We start from the raw sequence: 22747 nt of genomic DNA, 5'->3' as shown, positions 1-22747 counted from the left end.
TGTGTGAGGGTGCACTGTATAGAATGAAAGTGAAAGGACTCGCATCCTGGGCCCTCCTAGAGATTATCTCCGTGAGCTAGATCTCATAACCTGTCTTATATTTGGGGAACTGGTGTTCATACATGTCCAGCCAATACATGTCAACGTCAATAAATTTCATACAGCCAATACATGTCCTCTGCCCAAAAACAAGGCCCGTATTCGCAGACAGCTGTTACGCTATGGATGGATGGAAACAACTTTATTTTAAATCCGGCGAAGTCTAAAGACCCGGGCTCAGGTCTTCAGAATTGCTCTAAAGGCACAGCCCAGCCAATCCTGATGGTGGGCAAATTGTTAATGAAAGCGACTGGCCTATGACAAAGAGTACTCACGGATGAAAAGCTTTGACAATTCTGCATCTGTATTCTAAGTACGCGAATCGATTTGGACTTCATTCATCTTGAAATGCAGGCCACATTTAGCAATACGTGATAACGGCGCTCAAATCACGTAGACCATATAGGCGCAGCTGTCGCGCCGATGACGACTACGCAGGCAATTCTGCGCTTTTGCAAAGCTTTCCTTGCGTAAGGGCATTTCATAATTGGGCGGCGTTCTGGCACTTACGATAGCGGTCGGCGCGACAACAAGACGATCTCTGCCGCAATGGCTAATCTCGAAAAGCACTTATGTAAGAGAACTTCTGTGAATGCAGGCCCTCGTTCGCCTCCACTTGTTAATTATTGACAGAACAAAGCAATGTATACGAGCACTCGAGGCGCTTCCTTGCACTGTCTTTGATCCCTTTCTTCCTCGATAACGATCCCAGCTATCACGGCAAACTTTCCGACCCCTGCGGACCCTCTGTCCACGAGTGCAGGTTCACCGCGTTGTGTGCTGACAAACGCGGCGCAACTGGCTGGACACGGGTTCCGCAAGATAACGCGTTGAACGGCGCGTTGAGCGATAAGCTTTCACGATTGCTCTACACGTGCTCGATGGCGGGCACTGCCGTTCGCGACCGACTGACGCACTATGGATTTTCCTCTCCTCGCCGATGATCTCGGTTCGCGGTATCTTGCGGACGGATGCACCTAATCTTGGCCGTTAGTAAACTTTCCTCCACCCTCACTGGCGGCTTCAAGGGCCGGTCGAGGGAAGATCTCGATCGCCGCAGCTGGACAGGAGCTTGGCTCTGGCGCTGACGTGCTACGCGCTTCAATTCTTTATACCGGGATCTGCGTGCGGACTGGATAGTTAATATTCGTTTTAGCATGGAGGGGAAAGACGTGATGATTCGACCGATGCGCGAGGAAGACAAGGAAGGTGTGACGGAGTTGCGCAGAAGTTACGGTCAGCAACTGGGCATCGGGGCACTGGACGCGCTGGCGAAGTACGACCCGGACAGCATCTACGTCGCTGTTACCGAAGATGGTGAGAGTCGTACACGTACTCTACCTTTGCCGCTGTTTAACGTCACCTGTTGCGAAAAGAAAGGCTTCGACAAATTAAGAAACGCAGTACAGGAAGACGGAGCGCGGATTTAATTGCAGTCGAGTTGGCCTTTCGCTAACTGCCTGAAACAGTGAAAACTAAGACAAAAAATAGAAATAAGATGCAACGATATATGAATAAAATGAACCAAAAGCATCGTGGTGTCGTTCTTAAAGGGATTTTATTTATTCGAATTTTGTCGCGAGCACTGTGTTAACAAAAAACCCAAACTATATATATCTATATATACTTTCCTTTCTCTGTTTTCTTTTCTTTTCTTTTTCCTTTTACTGACAGTCGTGTGCCGTGCTTGTTCATTCACCGCGGCTCCGATGGGCTACAGCGATGATGTCTGAGATCTGGTAATTTCCGTTATAGCAAGCCGCCATTTAACGGGCACTGAAACAAAGTATGGGAAGCCCGTACTTCGCAAGGATGCTTACGCAACGTGTTACACACCCGCAGCACCGGCCCGCACTCAATACCACCCAAACTTATTTACCCGCGAGATTGCTACAGGAATATTTTTTTGGCGCTCGCGAATTAATATAGGACTAATCACTAATGATACGATTTTCTTTTCATTACTTAGGCGTGCCAAGATTGCCGGTCCTATTATATTCGGGTAACAGAGATATTAGTTGTTTAAGTGTTTATCTAATCTTATAAGAAAATAAGTGTTTGTCGTTCACGTGTACGTAGGGAAACTTCATTTTTGTTACTTTCGAAGCGTCAAAATTGCTCATCGTAATCGGGTAGGTATTCACGATATACGGGATTTCGTGGTATATTCTGGGCAACACTGAGCAGTGCTTGGTGCTATGCGCCAGCAGAAACTGGTGCTATGACACGTGTGCTGTCATAACAATAATAACGTGCTACATTATCAATGTGTTAACCACATGTTAACCAATGTGTTAACCACAATTGGTGTTAATCATATCCATTGACAACCAAAACTAGCCCTTAGCAACGTATAGGAAAGAAACGCACCGTGTCCTTTTCCTTTTCTTGCTCCGTTGGTTTCCTCATGCACATTTCCACTCTCACTCAATTCTGTTAAACAACATAGCGTCATCGTAATACGAAACTCTACAGTGTTCAATAAAAAAGAGTTGGTAGCGCATTGCTGCAACTTTGCAATCACAATCGTTGGCCTAACGTTGCACTTCACCCAAAATAAAATAAAAGCTCGCTTGAAGCCACTGTCCCGTTTAAGTCATTGTTCTCCGTATCGCTCCATCCAAAAGCCACGGCTGGCATGTGTCGCACGCGCCGTTGCATCCGTCGACTCAACGGTTGTTTGTACCGACCACTCAATGCACGCTTCCCTGTTTACACAAGGAAATGAACTTTTCCCGCCGTCTCTCACGTCGTGTGCGTAATCACTCGTGGTGAACTTTGGCTGTGGTTACAATCCTATCAAATAGCAAAACTGAAAGAGTAGCATTGAGCCAGAACAAATAGGTGTTCTTTGTGTTTGTTTCTGTTCACAGTTATTCGTACTTGAACGAATCGCTCTTTTTGGAACTCTGAAGGGAGCTTAGGCACAAACACACTTCGTTTCAAAACATACTTTCTGTACCACATGTATGCGGAATTCTACAGGAAGGTACGAGCCAACAAGCACATGTAAAACCATCCTACGCTTCAATGACTGCATGCTCATTCACAGGACCAAGTAGATCGTGCCTTCAATGAATGTTGTATATTGCTTGCGCTTTGGCTTGCTGCGAAAGGTTGCCGGCAATAATTATTGGATGGCATTACGCGAATTCAATTTGGCAACTGTAATCTCAACACTGATGCTTCGAAGAATCTATGATAAAACAAGGGAGAGGGACAAGTACAGTGCCCCAAATCCTCACGAAGCTTCCCCCACCCACCTCTTTTGCTATCTTAATAAATGACTTCCTGCCTTTGCGGATGACGTCTTGGCGCAAAGCTCGCGGGTCTCCTGTGGCCTAGGAAGTGTTGTCTCAGCCGAAGGGCATAGTTGGAGACGTCCTTGGAATTATTATTATTATTATTATTATTATTATTATTATTATTATTATTATTATTATTATTATTATTATTATTATTATTATTATTATTATTATTATTATTATTATTATTATTATTATTATATTGGTGGTGGTGGTGCTGGGGGAGGTGGTTCTGGTGGTGATGCGTACTGATTATCTTGCTTTGAACCACAGCACAAGACAAATTTATATATTTGCCTTTCTTTTTCTAATATAGTTAGCCGACGCTAATCTAGGGCAATTCGCGCCGCGTATACAGCTCAGGGATCCAGTCGACATAAAGCTGGCGACTCAGTTATTAAGACAGAAATGACTTCGTATGATGTGAATAACACTGCCTCCTCTCTCCGTTCTTGCAGTCCCTGCAATTCAGAGTTGTGCAACGGGAACTCTTTCGCAGTGGGGGTTAAAATAACTAACGCATTAGAACCGAAACTAAGAAAACTACAGGCTCTTCGCGCAAGACTGCGTCTGAAAGGTCTTGCTACAGTAAGTTCAGATCTCTCATTCACACTGACCACCCTGCATGTACGTACATGCTTTTGCTCATCAACCGCTACTTCATTTCCAGGTTGTCGAACCTGCGCTACAACAAGGCGCGGATACCATGCGCCTTGCCGAAGTCACTATGTTTGCTGAGGGATGTTATTGCGAAGCCCTCTAGTATGCGCTCGGCGAATGATGGCTGTTGTCTTCAGGATTTCTGTCAATTGTAGATATTTTTGTGCCTTTTAGGATTTTTTTCTCTTACCGTAATTATACATATGACGCACAAGAGGCTTCAGATAATACGATACGAAAAAGTGCTAACATTCCCGCCTTCGGCGCGACCACTCCCCTCCGCCTTCGCCCAGCTGCCGCCGCAGATCTACCGCACCCATTGTTGAGTTGTCGTGGACTGCGGTCGTTGAGTTACCACAACCTAAAAAGTGGAGCTTCTCCCAAGCCGCCCATCTGACTACAATATGTATATGTATGGTTCACAACCATACATGGCTATTGGACTTCGATCTCCATGGAATATATCGCATCAATTCGATCCCTATTACATAAAACGTAATATACATTAACAGCACCGCGCGAGCGTCGACCAGACGGCCGGTGAGCGCCTTCTGACGACGAAAAGTGACCAGGTCAGCAGAATCTCGTTGATCTCTTGCTGGTCTCTCTTGCTCTTGCTTATTGCGTCGCTTCGCACGCCATTAGAAGGCGTTTCGCCGGCCGGCCATTCGATGTTCGCGCGATAGTGTTAAAGAATCGGGTGACTGTGCATATACATAACATGCATGATTCACGCGTTTTATTCCGCAGCGCGCACTTTCGAATTTTAAATAAAGTGTAACCTGTTCTAAAAGAAAATTTCGCGCGGTTAGGCATGTCGGGGGCGCATATGGCACACGTTGTGCTTCGCAAACCACTTGCATCAGGAAGGTTATACGCTGCTGCAGCAACTAAAGCACCCGAGTACCTCGAAGTGTGGGTGAATCAAAATGACATCCGTCGCAGGCCAAGTGCAAGGCAGCTGCGCCGTCGCGGACCTGCACCCAGAGCTGGCATACGTGATGATGCACGCGGTTCGCGCCGAGCGCCAGAAGTCGGGGCTCGCCACGCGACTCTGGCAGGAGGCCGTCGTGCGGCGTCTGGGAGCCGCCAGGAACGCGTTCCTCATCTGCGGAGGATTTCACGTGGCCATGTACTACCGTCGCTACGGCTTCGAAGTCGTGTCGGCTGAGCGCATCCACTACATCCGGCCGGGACCGGCCGACATCTCCTCGCTGACCCAGAGCGTGACGGGCGTGCAAGTGTCGGCTGTGCAGGTGCAAGACGACGCCGATACGGTGTCCTCCATCGCCGACTACGACGCCACCGTGTTTGGCTTCAGGAGGGAACGCTTCATTTCCCTTGTCCTCGCCGAAAAAGGGAATGCCGTCGTGGTGGCCCGACGAGGCGACCAGAACCGGTGAGTGAACATTCACTTCCCTGTTCGGTTGTGCCAAAATAAAGAGAGCAGCTTTCTGAAGCGAGACCGCTTATTCCACGCATCACGAAATAAATGTATTACGTTGGAATAGTGCTGTGGCACGCACGGGGCAGTACCAGCGTCAAGCGCAAGTAGGCATCTGTCACCCCCAACTGCAGTTTATCAGCAATAACTATGCACCCACGCCACTGCGTGCGCTATATAGCCGGTTCGCAGTGTGAGTGTTATGCTTAACGCTGTCAAGTATTCCTGAGGAAGACAAGTACGCTTGTCGATGCGTTGGCTCCAGCCTTGGGCAGCACTTGTTCGACCACTGTTCACTTTAAATCTCCACCTTCCTGTTGAAACCTCCATCTTGCTTGAGTGTTCCTAGAAGGCATGTTAAACGAGAGGAAACGTCTTACGCCATAAACGCCATAACGCGCGCCAAACTCCCGCTTTTTCTTCCGCTGCAGGTCTGTGGTGGGCTACGGAGTGGTCAGCACAGACATTAGCGGCCGCGCCCTCCTGAGAATCGTGTACGCGGACGAGGAGGCCATCGCCGAGTGCATCGTGTACCACCTACTCGAGGCGTTCGGCCCCTTCCACAAGAAGGGTCTCACGGGACTGCTGCTGGCAGGCGCCGGGGAAGGGCGCGGCATCGACCACAAGATGGCGCTGGAGACGGTGCCCTACGTGAACATCCTCTACCGCCTGCACGAGCCGTCCACGTGCGACTACGGGAAGCAGTTCGTGGTGCCAGTGTAGGACGGTGCAATCTTGCGGATGATCGATCGATCGGCTAGTTGAATGATCAGAATTGATTTTATTCTATTTGTTTGATTTATTTGTTTGATTCTATTTGTTTGATTTGACTGAAAGTTTTAATTTTTTTTTATAAATTTTTGCAGTCGACTTTCCCAAAACGTTTGATGCTCATAGAAACCAGTCCGGTGGCTTAGTGGCCACGTGTTTTTCTACTGCTGTACACAGGGTCGCAGGTTCGACGATTGGAAACGGCCACCGCATTGCTGTATAAGCGCAGAATGCCAAATTACTCAGGTGCTCAAATTTAGGGGCACCTTGAAGGACACCGCGTATATAAAGTTAATCCAGAGTCCTTCACTATGGCTCTTCGCGTAGCCCATGTCACCCATTTTACCCTGTTTGAGACGTTACCTCAATCAATCACTGAGTTAGCATTCAATGAATCAATTACTCAATCGATCAGACACCGTCACATGAGTGGATAAATATTGTTTGAAATGATGCAGAACTTATAGAAAAAACTATAAGCATATTGTCTCCAACGCGCCCGAATCGACCATAAGCGTGCTCGAATCGTTGAGGCGCTTGCTATAAAGAAGGCAAAAACTGCGTATTTATACACAGCTTGCAAATGAAGGGTGCACTGAAGCACACAAAAAAGAAAAGAACAATAAAGCAGCTGTCAGTAATCAAATGCCATGTGTTACTTTCTTGAAGTGTAACTGACTCACGCACGAGGTTAGAAAGAGATAGCAAGGACACAACTAATTCAGCTTAATTGGTGCGTTGCTATCTTAGAGCACTGTAGCACTTTACCACTACCATATTAGTTATTACCATTACTGTAAACCGACACGCAGACGGAGATAGAATAGATCTGATGGCTACGGCTTGCGGCACAAGCGTCGGCCAGAAGTGTGCGGATTGTTTGCTGCAGCGAGCGATTGTCGTCTCCTTACCTGCTAGTGCAAAAACATCATTACCGACGTAATCTTCATTAAGATATTTTTGGTTCCTCGTTTTTCTTTCTGTTTAACACAAAGCTTTTACAATGCAATAAAATTGTACGCAGCGCCACAGGATGCCACCGTCTGTGTTACTATAGTGATACGACAATGCTACTGCTTGAACGTCAGATTTGATATCTCGCTCGATGTCGATGAAGGAAAGTTGGAGGTGTTGTGGATGTCGCGAGGTCACACTACACCAAGCAAGCCTGTGACGCTGATTGCAAGGAGTTAGCTGTTTATTAAGATGGAATATGCAAGCGATAGAACGGAAGCCACTTACGCATACACCTAAACACTACGAGTCAAAAGTTGCGATTATATTATAATTTAGGTCTTTTTTCAGTCTTTACCCGCCGTGGTGGCCTAGCGGCTATGGTGTAGCGGTGCTAAGCACGAGGTCGTAGACTCAAATCGCGGCCGTGGCGGCCGCATTTCGATGGGGGCAAACTGAAAAAGCGCCCGTGTGCCGTGCAGTGGGGGCACGTTAAAGATCGCCAGGTGGTCAAAATTTCCGGAGTCCCCCACTACGGCATGCCTCATGATCATGCCGTAGTTTCGGCACGTAGAACGTCAGAATATATTTTTACTGTTTCTCTCAATCTTAGCCAAATCTCCACCGAGTCCCCGTTCATATGGCCATGCGTATACTTAAAAAGCCTTCCCGACATCACCCTCGCCCCGTCGTTCGTCGAATCACACTGCAGTGCGCGCATTGTGCACACAACGGGGCTCCAGGGTTGCACAGTCCAGAGTTCCAATTTTTTTTTTAGGTTATTGTCATAGATACTTGTTGTGCAGTGGGCGCCTTGTCTCGCCAAACCTCGAGGCACGTACCCCGAAAGAAAACGCTTTCACTCTCGTTGGGGCATCGGGTCCGTTCACGGAATGTTCCGCAGGGGTGCGGTCAAGAGGCGATGGGTTAACTTCAAAGCAACGGCGCTGTTTCCGCGAACCGGATGGCGAAGTCCCGCCTCAATTAGCCCGCTTGCGCGCTCTCCGTCAACCGCGGCTCCCCCACTGGTTTTAACTCTCAGCCACCGGGCTCGCTGTCGTGCCGCGCGTCTCCTTTGACTACAGCCGCTCCTACATGTAGCCGCCCCCACAAACAACGTTGAAACCCCACTATCAGGTCAAGACGTTACAACAGAAACACAAGTCAAAACTAGAATTTGGAAGTTTCGTTCCTTCTGAAACTGCGGCAACGACGATGTCGTCGCGCATAGTGTGCAGATTCCGCGGGCTTTGCGTATATGAAACAGCGCACAGGGGAAGGCACGATTCACAGGCGCTCTGTCGGCCATGGCCGTGGATAGACGCGGAAGCTGCGCTCACACGGATTGCCGCAGAGAGTGCGATGTGCATGATTTCCCCTGACATACGGGATTTGGGCTATATTAGGCGACATAAAGTTCACCTTGTGGCCCCGTCTACGACGGTTTGCCCACGGGATGTTAATCCCTGCTTTTATAATAACAGAGTTTGTCATGCTTTTGCAAAATTTTGGTGGGGAAAGAAAGTGCAGAGGGCAACGAAGATGGAAAATTGTCCGGTGTTGTCAACCCGTACGCTCTTCTTTAATTCTAAATTACTCCCCACTTGTGTGCAAGTACCAAATTGTACTAATACACCAATATACCAAGAAAGCTCAAAGTGCGCGCGAGATATAAGGCACAGAGCCTTGCTGAAATTTCGACATCTGCGTAAAAGAATCGAAAGCTTCCTGTAGCTCGTTGGATTTGTTCAGGTGGGACGGATGTATAGTCCCTGCTTTGCGGTCGACTCATATTGGTTCACGCGGACAAGGTCGCGCTTCTCATTTATATTCAATATTTTTACATATTAAATATCAAATACGCCGCCTCAGCTGAGTAAACTATCGGCGCTTAGAGCGCTCTGTAGGTCAATTGATTCCGCCTCCTTTAACTGCTTTCGTGTTTTCCCGGAATGCGCCTTTTCATTTCAATTTCTTATGTTCATGCTGTTCTTTCTGCTGTTTATGCTGTTTTTATGTTCATGCGGTTTTCTTTAATGGCGTCGTTTTACTTTTTGGACCCACGTGGAACACAACTAACCTGGCCGAACGTCCATATCAGAATATTCTAATAACCGCCGAGGTTTTGTCGCCTCCGTACTGGGTCTTCCGAGGATGGCATATTTCCCAAGAACTGATGGCATGACAGCGTCGAAGTAAGTTGGTGTGTCCGTTTGCAGTTTCCTCAGTCGTAGTGATCTTCTGTGCGCGATCACTACCTTCTTATACTTCTTATACAATATCAGATCTCTTCTTACGAAGAAGGGACCTTATATTGGCCGACTGACCAGCAATTTCGGACTAGAAGTTTAACTGCGAATTTCGCACGTGCTCCTATAATGAATTATGCTATCCTTTTATCGCTCCATCTGGAGTTTTATCTCTACGTGGCACTCCGCTTCGTAGTGGCAGCATAAAAATAATTTCAAGTTTAGCGGCTATGGAAGACAAACTCGCATCCTCGGTCAAAGCGTGCATATGTTTCGTTTCCATGAACTCGACGCGAGCGAGTCGAGTCAGAAGTCGGGCTGGCCTAAACCAACTCGACCAGCTATACATACACGCTAACTCGCCCCGACTTTGTTGGCTTCATTTTAATGCAACCCTATAGAGGCGTATTCCAATGGTCTAGAACTCTCAAAAAGCAATGTGTCACAAGCAACAACGTGCGAGTACCTATGCTATTCTCGTTGCAGAGTGGCGTATTCGAGAGTAGGTAACTTTGGTAATAGCGTGTGTGCGTACGCGGGGAGACGGGATCCAAGAGGAGGCTAATATATTGGAAGCGCTACGTAGGCTGCGAGTGTTAGATAATCGAGTTTGACACCTTGAGCTCTGATATAATAATATTTAGCTATTTAAGTAGACGGACCTCGTTTCCGTGGATGTAATAAAAACAGTGTTTAATCACTGCAAACAAATCCTCGTGCATTCCTAGAATGAAAAGAAAAAGAAAAGGCAGCAAATGATCTACCTCTTCAGTCCACATCAGTCATGTCATATACCCGACAGGAAGAAAATCTGCGCAGTCAGCGCCAGGCTCCTTCGCTTGGCGCTGTTTGCGATTGCCGGCGCCACCGTCATCCATGGCGCGCCGACTGGACGTCACATCTGTGTCGACGGCGATCAGCGAGACATCTGCGCTAACGCGGTCGTTTCGAGTGTGGCTCGTGTGGTGCAGACACCGGGGCAGTGCACGGGAGAGGAGGAGGACAGCGTCCATCTCTCTAGGCAACGTCGTCAGACCAAACTGCTGTGCCTGGGCAACGCCGTGGTCACCACACTGGTCACCACCCTCCTGGAGAGGAACCGCGATAGGATCAAGGAGAACGAGCCGATCTACATCGGCGGCACGCAGAACCTGGGCCTCATCGTCCTCAAGAACGGCAGGGGAGTGAACGTGAGCAAAACTAGAGTTGGCGCGCGCGTTTACTCATGTACTGCGTTTTTTTTTTCTTTCGTGACAACTAACGCGGACGGAAAAAACGAGACAAACAAACGTTCGCAGTGTATGGCAGTTCCAAAAGCACACAGTATGGTAAAGTAAGACGTTCGGCAGTGTTTGCGAGCTCTTATGTCTCACTTTACCGTGCGTGCTCAAGGAACCACCACAACGGTGCCAAGTGGACATAGCAGAGTTTCTTGGAGCCTGTTAATTGCCTCAAAAGGTCACTGTTAGAAAAGAATCTTAGATGAAGGCAGAGGGAACAAAGACTGCTCCTGCCAAGCTATAATACTAGGCTAATTACGTAGTGAGCGAATGGCGGCACCTAAACAAGTTGGTCAAAGAGCTTAATTCAGTTTTTAATGTAAATTAATTTATATCTAATCGAAAAGCCAATTATTAAAAACGTGACTCTACACCAAGTTGGCAGATGCAGCATGGTCAGACGGGATGAGCCTTTGTGTAAGAGAAGGACTGTGGTTTAACCTTACGTGTACGCTATATCTCGCGCAACTATTCAGGCCGTTCGATCGCCGGAAAGAGCTGCAGTATTCGGACTGTTAGCGGTACCTTGGGGAGTCGAACCTATAGAACGTGACAAGTGTTAGCTTCGTTGTATTCGTTACCTTAAAGGAAGCGAAGGAAAGCTGCCGCCTTGAGTGTCTTATACGGGAGCATTAATACAAGGCCATCGCGCAGCGTTTACCGCAACTTCTGAACCGATTATTATTTATAATACACGTTCTTGGCGTCGCATGAGTGTGGCTTGCGAGAACACCAATACACAAGGAAGATAGAGTTGAGCAACCGGAGCGCTCATGTACCAGAACTACTGTGGGTCACATATTCTCGGTGCGCCAGAAATGCGACCGAAACCACGCCACTCGGCCTATAGGTACTGCTCTAGCGGCGAACAAAGTAGCTCATTTATGTTACGTGCGAGCGTGTGGTTTCGGCGTTGCTTTCAGAAAGCTGACCATGCGTGCATGCAAAGCTCCCACAGCGGAAAGCATTCCTCAAAGCTGGTTTCTCCGCAATATGGATTTACTTGAGGAGAAGCGCACTTCTGCGGGTAAGTAAGAGCACATCAATCCGGCTCGGACCCGCCCCTGCATGGGATCGTCATCAGGCCACCAAGGATCTAAGTGTGCTTAAAGAATGTAGTGCAGTGCCAAGCGATGGTGTGCCCTAGTGCACCCTAAATGAAAATGAATAATCACGTTTTACCTATCAAAAAATAAATATCCTGGTGCAGCCCCTTGGAATAGCGTGCCGTGGGTTGAAAGTGGGTGGCGATGGCAGCGTACAATAATAACGGTTGAGTTTAACCATTCCGGAGCAAAATTCCCAAAGCTTTTCTCTCGCAAGTGTACTTTGTCATTGACCGGTCACCTTCGCTAATAATATATCCAGAATTAGGATTGCCTGAAATGTTCTCTTATGAAGAGTTCTAGCGTAAGAAATTTTTGTGAATACGGATCCAGGGCCCGTATTTACAAAATATTTTTGCGCAGTAACTGTTCGTAAAAGCAGGTCCTTGGTAGTCGTGGTGTTCGACATATTGCTATCGAAAGCAGCCGGCCAACGACAAACTGCTCTTACGAATAAGAATCTTCGTGAATTCCGTCTCTGTTCTGCAAGCTATGAAGGGCGCTGCGGTGGAGTTGTTACAATTAAGGCGGCATTCACGCTGGAGAGTCGCAGATTTCATGTGACAAAGTTAGTCACAAATGGTGGCCACTTTGGCATAAACGCGACCACTTTTGTGAAGTCGCCGCTAACGAATTTTTCACCTTCGAGAACAGTCTCAAAGCTGCTGACTAATCCGCGGTGGAGGAAAGGGCCAATGGTATACGCTTATGCTTATTTTTTGTGGCGATGGGGGGAGCGCAGATGCGAGCGACACCGGTCGCCAGACATTTTTATAGGGAGACGGGCAGGTCGTGCTTGCCGGCGCGAACATGTGGCCGCAATCCAATAACGGCGAGCCATGCGAACGGCCGTTCTTACAAGCGCACCACTTCCGTTAATATTCGCAGATTGACAACTAAGCCTACCAAGATTTGAAACCACTGAGTGGCATACATTCTTACGCTGCTATCTGTAAATGATCATGGAAAAGGAGTTGCGCATTGCCGTGACGCCACATTGTTGCTCTCTCCGTTCTATGTACTGACGGTGGAGAAAAATCGTGCAAATGTCGACGAACGCAGGTGCACACGGCGTTCTTCAACGGCGAGATTAACGTGGACTGCATCTCGGACCCGAATTGGGTTTCGATCACGTTCCCCGTGGGTATTCGCAACCCGGACATCGTGTTCGACTACGAGCTGCCCGGTGGCCTTCTCTCAGGCGAGCTGAAGGCGCGCTTTGAGCTCTTCGGGGCCAACGTGGTCCTCCGGTTGCCAAAGGACCGTAGCGGAGACCTCAAACCGTACATAGCAGACGTGAACTTCTGGTCCACGCAAGGATTCAAGGTACGCCACGCTGGGCACCTTGACGAAAACTGCCTTCACCGAAGAGTACCTAGCGGAGAGATTAGGAATGGTAAAGCTTGTAGCGCGAAAGGCGTAGACTAAAGAAAGACACTGACTAACAACCTGCTGAGAAGAAATTTGTTAGTCAGCGCCTGTATGTCTTGCGTCATACTTTCATGCATGTCTTTGGTAGAGATTTACCGTTCCCATTGTCGTACCAACTATCCCAAACTTCCATCCTATATACGAACAGAGACACGAGCCTGTTGCCTTGAGGGTCGTTCCGCAGAGCAACCGTCTTCCTTCTGCGGTGGCGCAATGCACATGAATCGTTTAGTACCACAAGAAGTTCCTTCTCATTTCGCACCAGTACTAAGATTAGCACATAACGCAGACATTGCAGTTTCTTTTGCAAGTCAGTATATCGCACTTTCCTTCCAGTATATTACAGCTCAGTGAAGTAACATGGAGTCTAAGTATATTAGTGGATGTTCAGGCGCATTCAGGCGCATAGAATCCTAAATATTTACTGCATACTTGTTTATGTATACGTACTGTGTTTTTCCGCTTTAATTTTTGCATTAGAGCATTGTGCTGTCCAAAGCTTTTGTTCGTCCTTGTGTTTTTATACCCCGTGTGAGCTCTAACCACCTGGAAAGAAGGATGATAAAAATGTAGCACTTTTGGTCGTGTGCAAGCACATGACCGGAATAATACGACGATGCGAATCCGATCTGATAGCTGGCTCTGATGTAGGCTACCTTCCTTTTAATCAGAGGTTATTAAACAAAACAAGGCAAATATAAGATTCCAAAGCCCAAAATTATTCTTAGCCATTCAGCAGTGATTTGAGTGGCAGCTTGTGTGTACCAGCCAGTAGGCAAGACGGACTTTTTAGTATATAAAATACAAATGCCTTACAAAAATTCTAGCTTTACATTTCCGCACTATGCGGCAATAACTCTCACCGCGTTTTAGGTGTCGGGAAGGCGGCTATGCAAGGTAAAATTTGCAGCATCAGACCTCTCTTTACACATTCTTCCTTGCACGAACATACTTTGAGAATTTAGGTTTCCATCCATACTGGCCCCATGCGACGCAGACGATAAGTCAGAATTTCCCTTCAAGTCCCGCCTCCGAAGAAAAACTGCGCTAACACGAAAGCGTGGCATTGAAGGAAAGAAGAAAAACCACTGAAAATCCCTGTCACTTGCATCATATGCGCTGGATGGCTCGTGGACGCCAAATACGCCAGATTTTGTTCGGTTCAGACTCTCCGTTCGCGATGTTTCTTTCTTCTGTCACGCGCTGCGTTCCTAAATGGTCAGGCTCCCGGCGACTTGCCTGTAGTTTCTTTCTTTCTTTCTTTCTTTCTTTCTTTCTTTCTTTCTTTCTTTCTTTCTTTCTTTCTTTCTTTCTTTCTTTCTTTCTTTCTTTCTTTCTTTCTCTTACTTAAATTACATCGAAGGAGACGCAGGGGTAAAGCAATTGTATGAAAGACTCGCAGGCTGGATTCACCACCTGTCAACCAACATCTCCTCGTTTTCTTCCCCGAGGCTGTGCGGCCACGTCGTGATGGTGCTACAACCATACATCAGCGCGCGATTGCTTATGCTATAAAACCCCGCTCCATGTAATAAAGGGACCATTGACTGGCCTGCTCCTTCCTGTATGATATTTGGCTGGCGATTTCGCAGTGTTGTGTTTAACGAGCCAGTCGACGGCGCCAGGGCGAATGTCCATTATGAGTGCGTTACGTTCCCACCTGTTGCAGATGGAGATCACCGGAATGGGACCCGTATCGTCGGTGCTGACCACCGGCCTGACCCTGGTGTACCAGCTTATGCCCATGCCACTCATGGAGTTCTTCAGGGTGCTCATGATGCGCGTCATGCAGCAGTTTCTCGAGACCGCACCCCTGCCTTTCTGAGCAATCTTGTTGGTGTGGGACACGCTCCTTCACTGGACACGAGACAAACAATGCCGCTGGCGTGGAGAAAGTGCCTGCAGGAATCCAATATGTTCATTCGTTATCGGCGGCACTTCCGACTACGGCTCAACACCGAGGGTGGTGCATGATGGTGCAGCGAACACTGCACCACTCTGGTGATTACGCCTGTACTCGGAGCCACTCCGCCCGAAAGACGCACTCGTGTTTGTATGCCTCAACAACGATGTTTGCAAAGCAATCAACGCAAGAGAGCGCATTAACAGAAAATATCTGCGTGTGTGTGCGGTGTGCACCGTCTCCTGCAGTCGAGGTAGGAGATTTATTACGTGCAAGAATCGCAGTTTTATAATGCAGATTTGGTAGCAAACAACAACAAAAACTTGGCAAACACAGCCGATTTACAGTACTCACGTGCTCTATTTGAGCGCTAACATGCCCTCATTCGTAAGCTCCACGGTGCCGCATTTCTTGTGAAAAAAATGCAAGACTACTACCTGTTTGAAACATTCACTCTCAAAGCCACAGCGTGCTGACACCCATTCGCTCATCTTCCGGTCTTTTTCCTACAGATTGTATTTTCCAACCAAACCTGCATCTATTCAACTTGGCTCACGGTACTCAGTGTCTTTGTAGCATACTGCGCACGATACTCGATGGCAAAGTGGAGTGCTCCGGCAACAGCTTTATTTGTGCTAGCTCGAAGTTCTGTTTTACAATTTGCTTCGGGGCGCGTGTTAGCACACTGCATGTCTACAAAAAAGTCGTGCCAATCGCCCCTAAATTCGCTATTTCTGGCTGTCTCGTCTCTACTTGGAAATAAAAGTGAATGCATCCACTGTGATGAAAATGTACGAAAATGCTTATTTTTTATATTTTTGCGTGCGTATTGTGTTAAACCCACTCTTAGCAACCTAGTACGTTGCAATGACAGAACGCGCGAACGTATTGCAAGTTTTCAAGGCGCGTCCACAGAAGGACGTCATATATGACGACGTGGATCAAACATATGCGGTTGGCTATTTGATAAGGAGCTTTACGGTTTTGTTACGGCAGCTTTATTCAGGGTTGTCCTGACCGTAGGAAATAATCCAGTGAACAAATCGAAGACAGTACAGGAAACTTAACAACCGCAGATTCCAGCTGGCTACTGTATGCCGGACAATAGAATAAACAGGTGGAAAGATGACGTGCACGTTATATGGGGAGTGGATTGTTATCAGCGTATCTCTGCAACGCCCTCCATAGCAAAATCTCGAAGAAATCTTCGAGAGGCTGGCCATAAACACTGTGAGCCGTCTCGACGACCAAGTTGAGAATCGCGCCGAGCAGGCCCATACGGTGGAAGGTGATGCCGAAGCCGTCCAGTCTGTGAATGTCCAGATTCGTCACCAGGGGCCGACTCTGTCCCTTCTTCTTCGCGGCCAGAAGCCCAATGTCGAAATCGATTAGGTCCATGTCGATGTGGAGCTCACCCCTGAGCGGCAGCTCGCGCATCGCCTGCCTCACGTCATAGACGATGCGAGGTTTCTCCACTCTGAGGGGGAAGAACAGGTCCATGTGCGACTCGTTGCATCTGTGCAAATGGAGCAAAAGAAGTCATGGCAAAAGTTGTTCTTGCGACGGCAAACTAGAAAAGACAAATCTCAGTGCCCTCCCACTCTGTGAAGAAGGATGGCCAGCGAAGCTGTGTATGTGGGCCCCTTAATGGCGAACTGCACCTCCGCCACGGGTCATTTTCGAGATCGGCCTACGTATGGGAAGTGCTGATGCCTGCTTCACCACCGCCGTAGGTCGGCCCGGCATTGCACCATCTTCGGGATTTTTTTCTACATGCGGACACGACTGTGGGGAAAGTAGCCCTTAACAGCTTGACTGTAAAAGCCACAAGGACCAGATTGGTGAACTGAGCATTGGATAACGGCCATGTGTGGTGTCATCTCTCAGGTGTACAGGTGTCAATTGGAGCAGACATGTCTAGCGTGGGCCGAGTGTGGTCGCCAGGATGTCGCCCTATTTTCTTAAAATTTTCAGTACCATGAATTGCTGTAGCCTCTCATGCGGGCATCTGTTACGTGATTGGCGACATGATAGTACAATTATACAACTTGCAAATGCATATAGATGCATTGCTATATATATGCAAATCTATATAGAGCAGCAGACACACTACTTGCTCATGCACCACGAATCCGTCAACTCGCTTCTGGAGGCGCTCTTCGCTATCAAAGAATTCCCGCAGAAAATCCTTTAGGTTGGCTACACACGCAGATAACCCTTTCACTTTGATCTTCCGCCGTAGTACCCGACAAAGCCGAAGACTCCTGCAACCACGTCATTCGTACTAACTCCAAGTTTTGCGTCACTATTTTCTTCTCCATGTGGTGCAGCACAGCACATGTCTATAAAGTCGTGTGAGTCGCTCCTAAGTTCGCACTTTCTCGGCACTTCGTCCATTACTTGGAAATAAAGCTGAATACGTGTACTTTAGTGAAAATATGCCATCATTTCAGGTGCTCCGAGTACAACCTGAGAACTACGCAAACATCATATCGCCTGTGTTATTTATTTTATTTTTTATGGTTTCTTCTTGAATATTACTTAGTTAAATATTGAACGAGAGTGAGGTAACTGACAAGAGGCTTATTTCGCTTTTAAGTGCGCACTCTTCAAGAACAACCATACAATAACTTGCCCAGCTCTCTATATTTCTGTTTAAACGGCTCGAACAATTTTTCCCTGCCTTCTTTCCATAAAATACTTGTAGATATAGGACTAGCGAGTATATACAGCCGCTGTAGTAAACCTACTCGATCTGATCACTCGACAGTGAACGGGACATGGAGATGTGAGCCAGCTGCATTCTCATGCTGCCAGTGGAGCTCAAGAAGCGTTATGAGCTCGTGTGCACAGCCACGGCGCGGTACACTCCCGGAACTGCAGGAATTTCTCATCATCGATTAGAGAGAACCACTCGTATCTCAAAACCTCGTTTCGTTCACTTTTGAATCCCACGATGTGCATGCAAAAAAAATTCCACGAAACACGGAACATGTATACCTTGCCGTCAAAGCGTCTCTGAAGTAGGTACCGTTCAGCCCGTGCACCCTTCCACGGCGTAGGTCAATGATGCCCAGGGGATCTCCGTCTCCTATGAAGAGCGGGTCGTCTTTTTCCAGGGTCGGCCGGTATGCGTCGAGAATGCTCGCGAACACTGCGGTGAAGCTTTCCGAGCTGAGGCAGATTATATTGGACTGGGCTGGAAGCGTCACCAAATAAAAAAGCGAGCTTTTCTTTTTATTTGCGTGAGGTTACAAATCGGCATTGCGTTCGGACATGGAACGGCAAAATAGGTCACAATGGCGGGTTTGTTACTTCAGTCAGCAATATTGATTGCAGTCAATGCACTGATTTCTGTAGGAACTATACGAAGAAGCACTAGACTGTCCTGTTCATGTACAGCCGTGATGACACGAGGTAGTCCACGAAGGTTTATTGGCCAGTTGCATGATTCTAAGCTCATACACGACGTGATGCCTGCGCTTCAAAGTATGTTCCACATTCGCCACAATGAATGTGAGTGACGCTGTATAACGCTCATGTATGGCTCGGTCTATAGTACACATACCGTGGCCTCCGAGACCGCAATTACGACCTCCCCGGACACAGAGAGAATGAGAAAGCAAGGGGAGGAAAAGTGGAGAGTCAATTAGACATGCGTCTAGTTTGCTACTCTACACGAGATAAAAAAAAGGAGCAGAAAGAGCAAAAAAAGAATAGCGTCAGCCCTGCGTGCACGCGCGAGGAAGCACACGTGGCCTATGAACGGTCATTGAGATCGGTGCACTTCAAAACTGCAGTAGCGCGCCAATACCTTTATGTACCAACGGCGTATGTAACTTTGGTTCAAGCTTTTTCGTTTCAGAAAATGCTCTGGCAAGCGGATTTACCGGCGATCTGTAGCTAGAAAGACGTACAGTACGTTGTATTGAGGGAAAGCTCACAACAGGTGTTCCGTGGTTTCTTTAGATCCACAAGAGACGCACGTTGGTCTACTAGCATTCCAATGTGGTAAGAATATAATCGCTCGTAAACGCCACTCGCAGCCACAGGCTTAAAGTAACGTTTGAATGCACCACGAACGGAGTATGCAGCCGGCACTTAGAGATGCTTGGAGAACTCTATAAAAAGCTTGCGTCGTTGTTCGAACAACGAAAAAAAGTTCTCTTGCAGCATCCATCCTCACCAAATGAATTGAAAGCTTCTTGGTGCCTTCATGGGCAGACCGGGCAGCCTTGTCAGCGAAGTAGTTATCGACACTGCCACAATGATCTGGAAGCCACTGAAAGATGATATCGTGACTTTTTCCATAAGCCGGATGCCATCTGCTTGTATGTACTGTGACGTAATACAGATTTGGGGTTCTGCAGAGCAGACTTTCAATCGCAAAGCACGACCTATTTCTGTGCTGGTTGATCTGCGACGTGGTTCACAGAGGCAAGGAGGATAGCGGCGAGTTCTGTCACCGTGAATGTCGTTATGCGTGACGCCTTAAATTTTGTAGCGGCCTGGGCCCGTATACAATAAAATCTCTTATGCTAGATTTGTTTGTAAGAGCGAATTCCAGCCAATCGTGATGCTGGACATACCATTAGAGAGGCGACCGGCCAATGGCCAACATCACTTGCGAACGAAAAGCTTTGTGAATTTCCCTATTTCGTTGTAATGACAACAGCGGTTGCTGAGCTGGTAGGCGTGGTCGAATCATCAAAATACATATTCATGCGGTCTCCGTATGTTTTCTGCAACAGTAGCAGCGTCAGCTGCTTCAAAACCAGTAACGAATGATTGGATATCTCAATAACATCGGGAGTACTAGCCTGGTACCCTTGAGGCTGTCAATGATATCAAAGGGGAGGTGATTGTGTTGCCTATCGTGTATAAGTGTATAAGAGCGGTGAACAGTCGCGAAAACAGGGCTCCCCTGAAGGTGTACTGTAAACCTGAGCTGCACATACGCACCTACCCAATGTATTACGCAGGAGGACGACCGCCTCCGTAGCCCTACATGACATAAAGCATCGCACTCATAATGCGGGAAAGGTTGTTTCGGCTTATACCCGTGGCAAACTGTACTTGTCTTTTCATCCACTTTCATTTACTGTTTTCCAATTACTTCTGCGCTTTATTAAAGAAAGAACAGTTACTTTACCCTATATATGCCTTTTGTTGCGTCATTGCCTGTTGGCTTCATGTGGTTGTAAACCGTAATTAAGACGTAACAAGGTAAAGGAGGACTTTTTCCAGACTAAAAAAGTGACAAACACACCTATAAAATATGCAGCATGATTCCCGCACAAGTACAGTTAGCCGCACCAGTATAGTTGGAGCCGTAAAGAATACGCACAGAAGAAACAGAACGAATATTTTACTTGTTTAAAGACATGCACACAAAGAAAGAATTTCTTCAAGCCATTTCGAGCCTTCAGGTTACTGACGTTGCTAATTAGTAAATTCTAAAAAGCTAGATTAGTCTTGTCTACTTGTTTTGGTTTAAATTTAAAAAGAATGTTTTCCGTATTGCTTTCCTCAGAAGCAAAAAGAAAAGTTCGTAGAAAGTCGCACATGTAAAACAATAATCAACGTCCTGCTCACCAGTGACGATAGTTAAGTGTCCGTATAGAAGTCCAGCAAGCAGTGCACTACTGCAAACCATATCTCCTTTAGCACTCTTCTTACAAAGCTACCGTGAATGGGTCTTGGGTTTTATATCGCAATATGCTGAGCCGTATTCTACTCCAGAATTTGTGTTGCGTATGGTAATGAAGAGACCAGTGCGAGGACAGAGTAACTTGCGCGCATTAATTAAGGCATTCACGTAAATCCCGAGTTCCAAGGCACAAGTGTGCCTTGTGGAAACAGCTGACTTTATTAGCATGCAAATCTCCTCATTCCTGCGCGCTGGAAAGTGGATGAGGGCGCAAATACTCATTTACCTTCAGCGCCAGCACAGTGGAGACAAATTTGCATAGAAAAAAAATCAATTTACGAAAAAAAAAATGTCATCCACCCAAAATGGTGTGTGTCAGCTTTCTCTCTTGCTCCAATCTTTCTATTATTATTTTCTGGTTCCCCAGCGTAAGGTAGCCAAGCGGACACTCTTTTGGTTAACAGCCCTGCCTTCTTCCTTAATTTTCTCCTCCTCTCCTTCCTTGAACTAATAAAGCTGTTTTCTTAAGAGCTGACTACCTGGTACTTTGTCGATCCTAACAGGAATCATTTCATTTCACCATTATTTTAAGCGATTTCATCGGCTTAGACGTCAGTTGTAAGGGTGAATAAAATAGCTAGACATGGTGTGGTACTTTAACTATTGCTTTCGGAGCCTGGGCACCGTTACATCTGCCCTCATCGCACTGTATTCATGACAAACATCTCGAAGCATGCGCATCCTTGCTCGGCAACCAGATTTCCGCGTTAGTGGCTGCGTTTTTGGAGCCTTCTGTCGCAATCGTTCTCCTTCGCTAGGAATCGGTTACGCAATTTCCGAGAACGACTGATGTCCGAATTCGCAAAGCGCGTATTTCGCTAGTTCGGCGTAAAGGCGACGCAGTATTTTTCGTGAAACCCGAACATGCTTGAAGAACTTTGGTCACGAGGGCATCGCGGCTTGACCCGCTATAGCCGGTTGCGAGCCATGCTTCGACCCGCGAAGCGCCTCGTGCGATTTGTGCGACCCAGTTTTGACACACCGGATGTAAAGTATGAGGGACACACAGCGAGCATGGAGCCCCGCAACGGTAGCCGATAAATCTCACGTGACGTTGAAGCGGAGAGATAAGAGACATTACTTGATGAGTGCTGGAGAGGTTTGCCTCCACGCGTAGGGCATACGCCTAGCCTGCTACTGCAGATTAGGTTGGTGATGCACGAAACGACATTACACAACGTGCACACGTAACAAGCACAAAGCATGCACGGTAAGCGTCCGATTCAGGCCGGTGTCGCGGAAAAAACTAAATGCGCCCTCCTTGAAAGTTCAGGATATATTGCCGCTCGAAGGAGCTGCCACGTAAATTCAAGGCACGTGTTAAGGATACATAATCTGTAGTAGTGTTAAGTGACAGTGGCGCTCGTTTGCGGAACTGTGAGAATTTTATAACTATATCGCGAGAGGTAACATACAAATGTTAAAAGCAATTCGCTTCCGGACAATATTTTGCAAGAGTAAATGGATACGGAAATGAAACCTATGGCAGCATGCAACGTACATGTGCATGAACTGGACCGTGGCATAAGACGCCCATATGTACCACCTGTTGTGGAGTTTCCCAGGCACACGACATATCCGGAAGCCCTTGCTCAGGCGATCTGACCTCCACTGCGATCAGCACTTCAGCGCGTGCAGTCAAGTTGACTATCATTGTCTATCAAGTTGACTATCACAGCCTTACAGGACGATGCATGCTTCTTTTTTTAATTCTGCCTAAAGGCATCCCTCTTTGAAATAAAACAAAATGTCACAAATCAGGAATAGAATCACTAAAGAGTAGAAAAAGAGCACTCATAAATATCAATGGAAACAAGCATTGAATCGCCTTATTA

The 22747-nt window shown here is 47.2% G+C and overlaps 3 protein-coding genes across 4 annotated transcripts; 2 read left to right on the top strand and 1 right to left on the bottom strand.

Annotated features, from left to right (window-relative positions):
- The first annotated feature begins 986 nt into the window (after positions 1-986).
- On the top strand, positions 987-7313 carry LOC142571716 (uncharacterized). The gene is made up of 3 exons (XM_075680264.1): positions 987-1416; positions 5010-5463; positions 5940-7313. Exons 1-3 carry the CDS (start codon positions 1257-1259, stop codon positions 6229-6231), a joined length of 906 nt encoding a protein of 301 aa, XP_075536379.1. The 5' UTR covers positions 987-1256; the 3' UTR covers positions 6232-7313.
- A 100-nt stretch (positions 7314-7413) lies between these two features.
- LOC142571717 (uncharacterized) lies at positions 7414-15136 on the top strand. Of its 2 annotated transcripts, XM_075680266.1 has the most exons (4): positions 7414-9428; positions 10285-10672; positions 12931-13194; positions 14969-15136. In XM_075680266.1, exons 1-4 carry the CDS (start codon positions 9388-9390, stop codon positions 15122-15124), a joined length of 849 nt encoding a protein of 282 aa, XP_075536381.1. In that variant the 5' UTR covers positions 7414-9387; the 3' UTR covers positions 15125-15136. The 2 variants fall into 2 exon arrangements, with proteins under 2 accessions (XP_075536381.1, XP_075536380.1); XM_075680265.1 differs by having other exon boundaries at positions 7414-10672.
- Positions 15137-16338: 1202 nt separating this feature from the next.
- Positions 16339-22742, bottom strand: LOC142571718 (uncharacterized). The gene is made up of 3 exons (XM_075680267.1): positions 20798-22742; positions 18203-18401; positions 16339-16718 (listed from the first exon to the last, which is right to left on the bottom strand). Exons 1-3 carry the CDS (start codon positions 20856-20858, stop codon positions 16340-16342), a joined length of 639 nt encoding a protein of 212 aa, XP_075536382.1. The 5' UTR covers positions 20859-22742; the 3' UTR covers position 16339.
- Between the last annotated feature and the right edge of the window lie 5 nt (positions 22743-22747).

This window comes from Dermacentor variabilis, chromosome 2 (assembly GCF_050947875.1).
Source record: "Dermacentor variabilis isolate Ectoservices chromosome 2, ASM5094787v1, whole genome shotgun sequence".
Classification (NCBI taxonomy): Eukaryota; Metazoa; Arthropoda; class Arachnida; order Ixodida; family Ixodidae; genus Dermacentor; species Dermacentor variabilis.
This window is presented reverse-complemented; position numbering and strand designations above follow the sequence as displayed.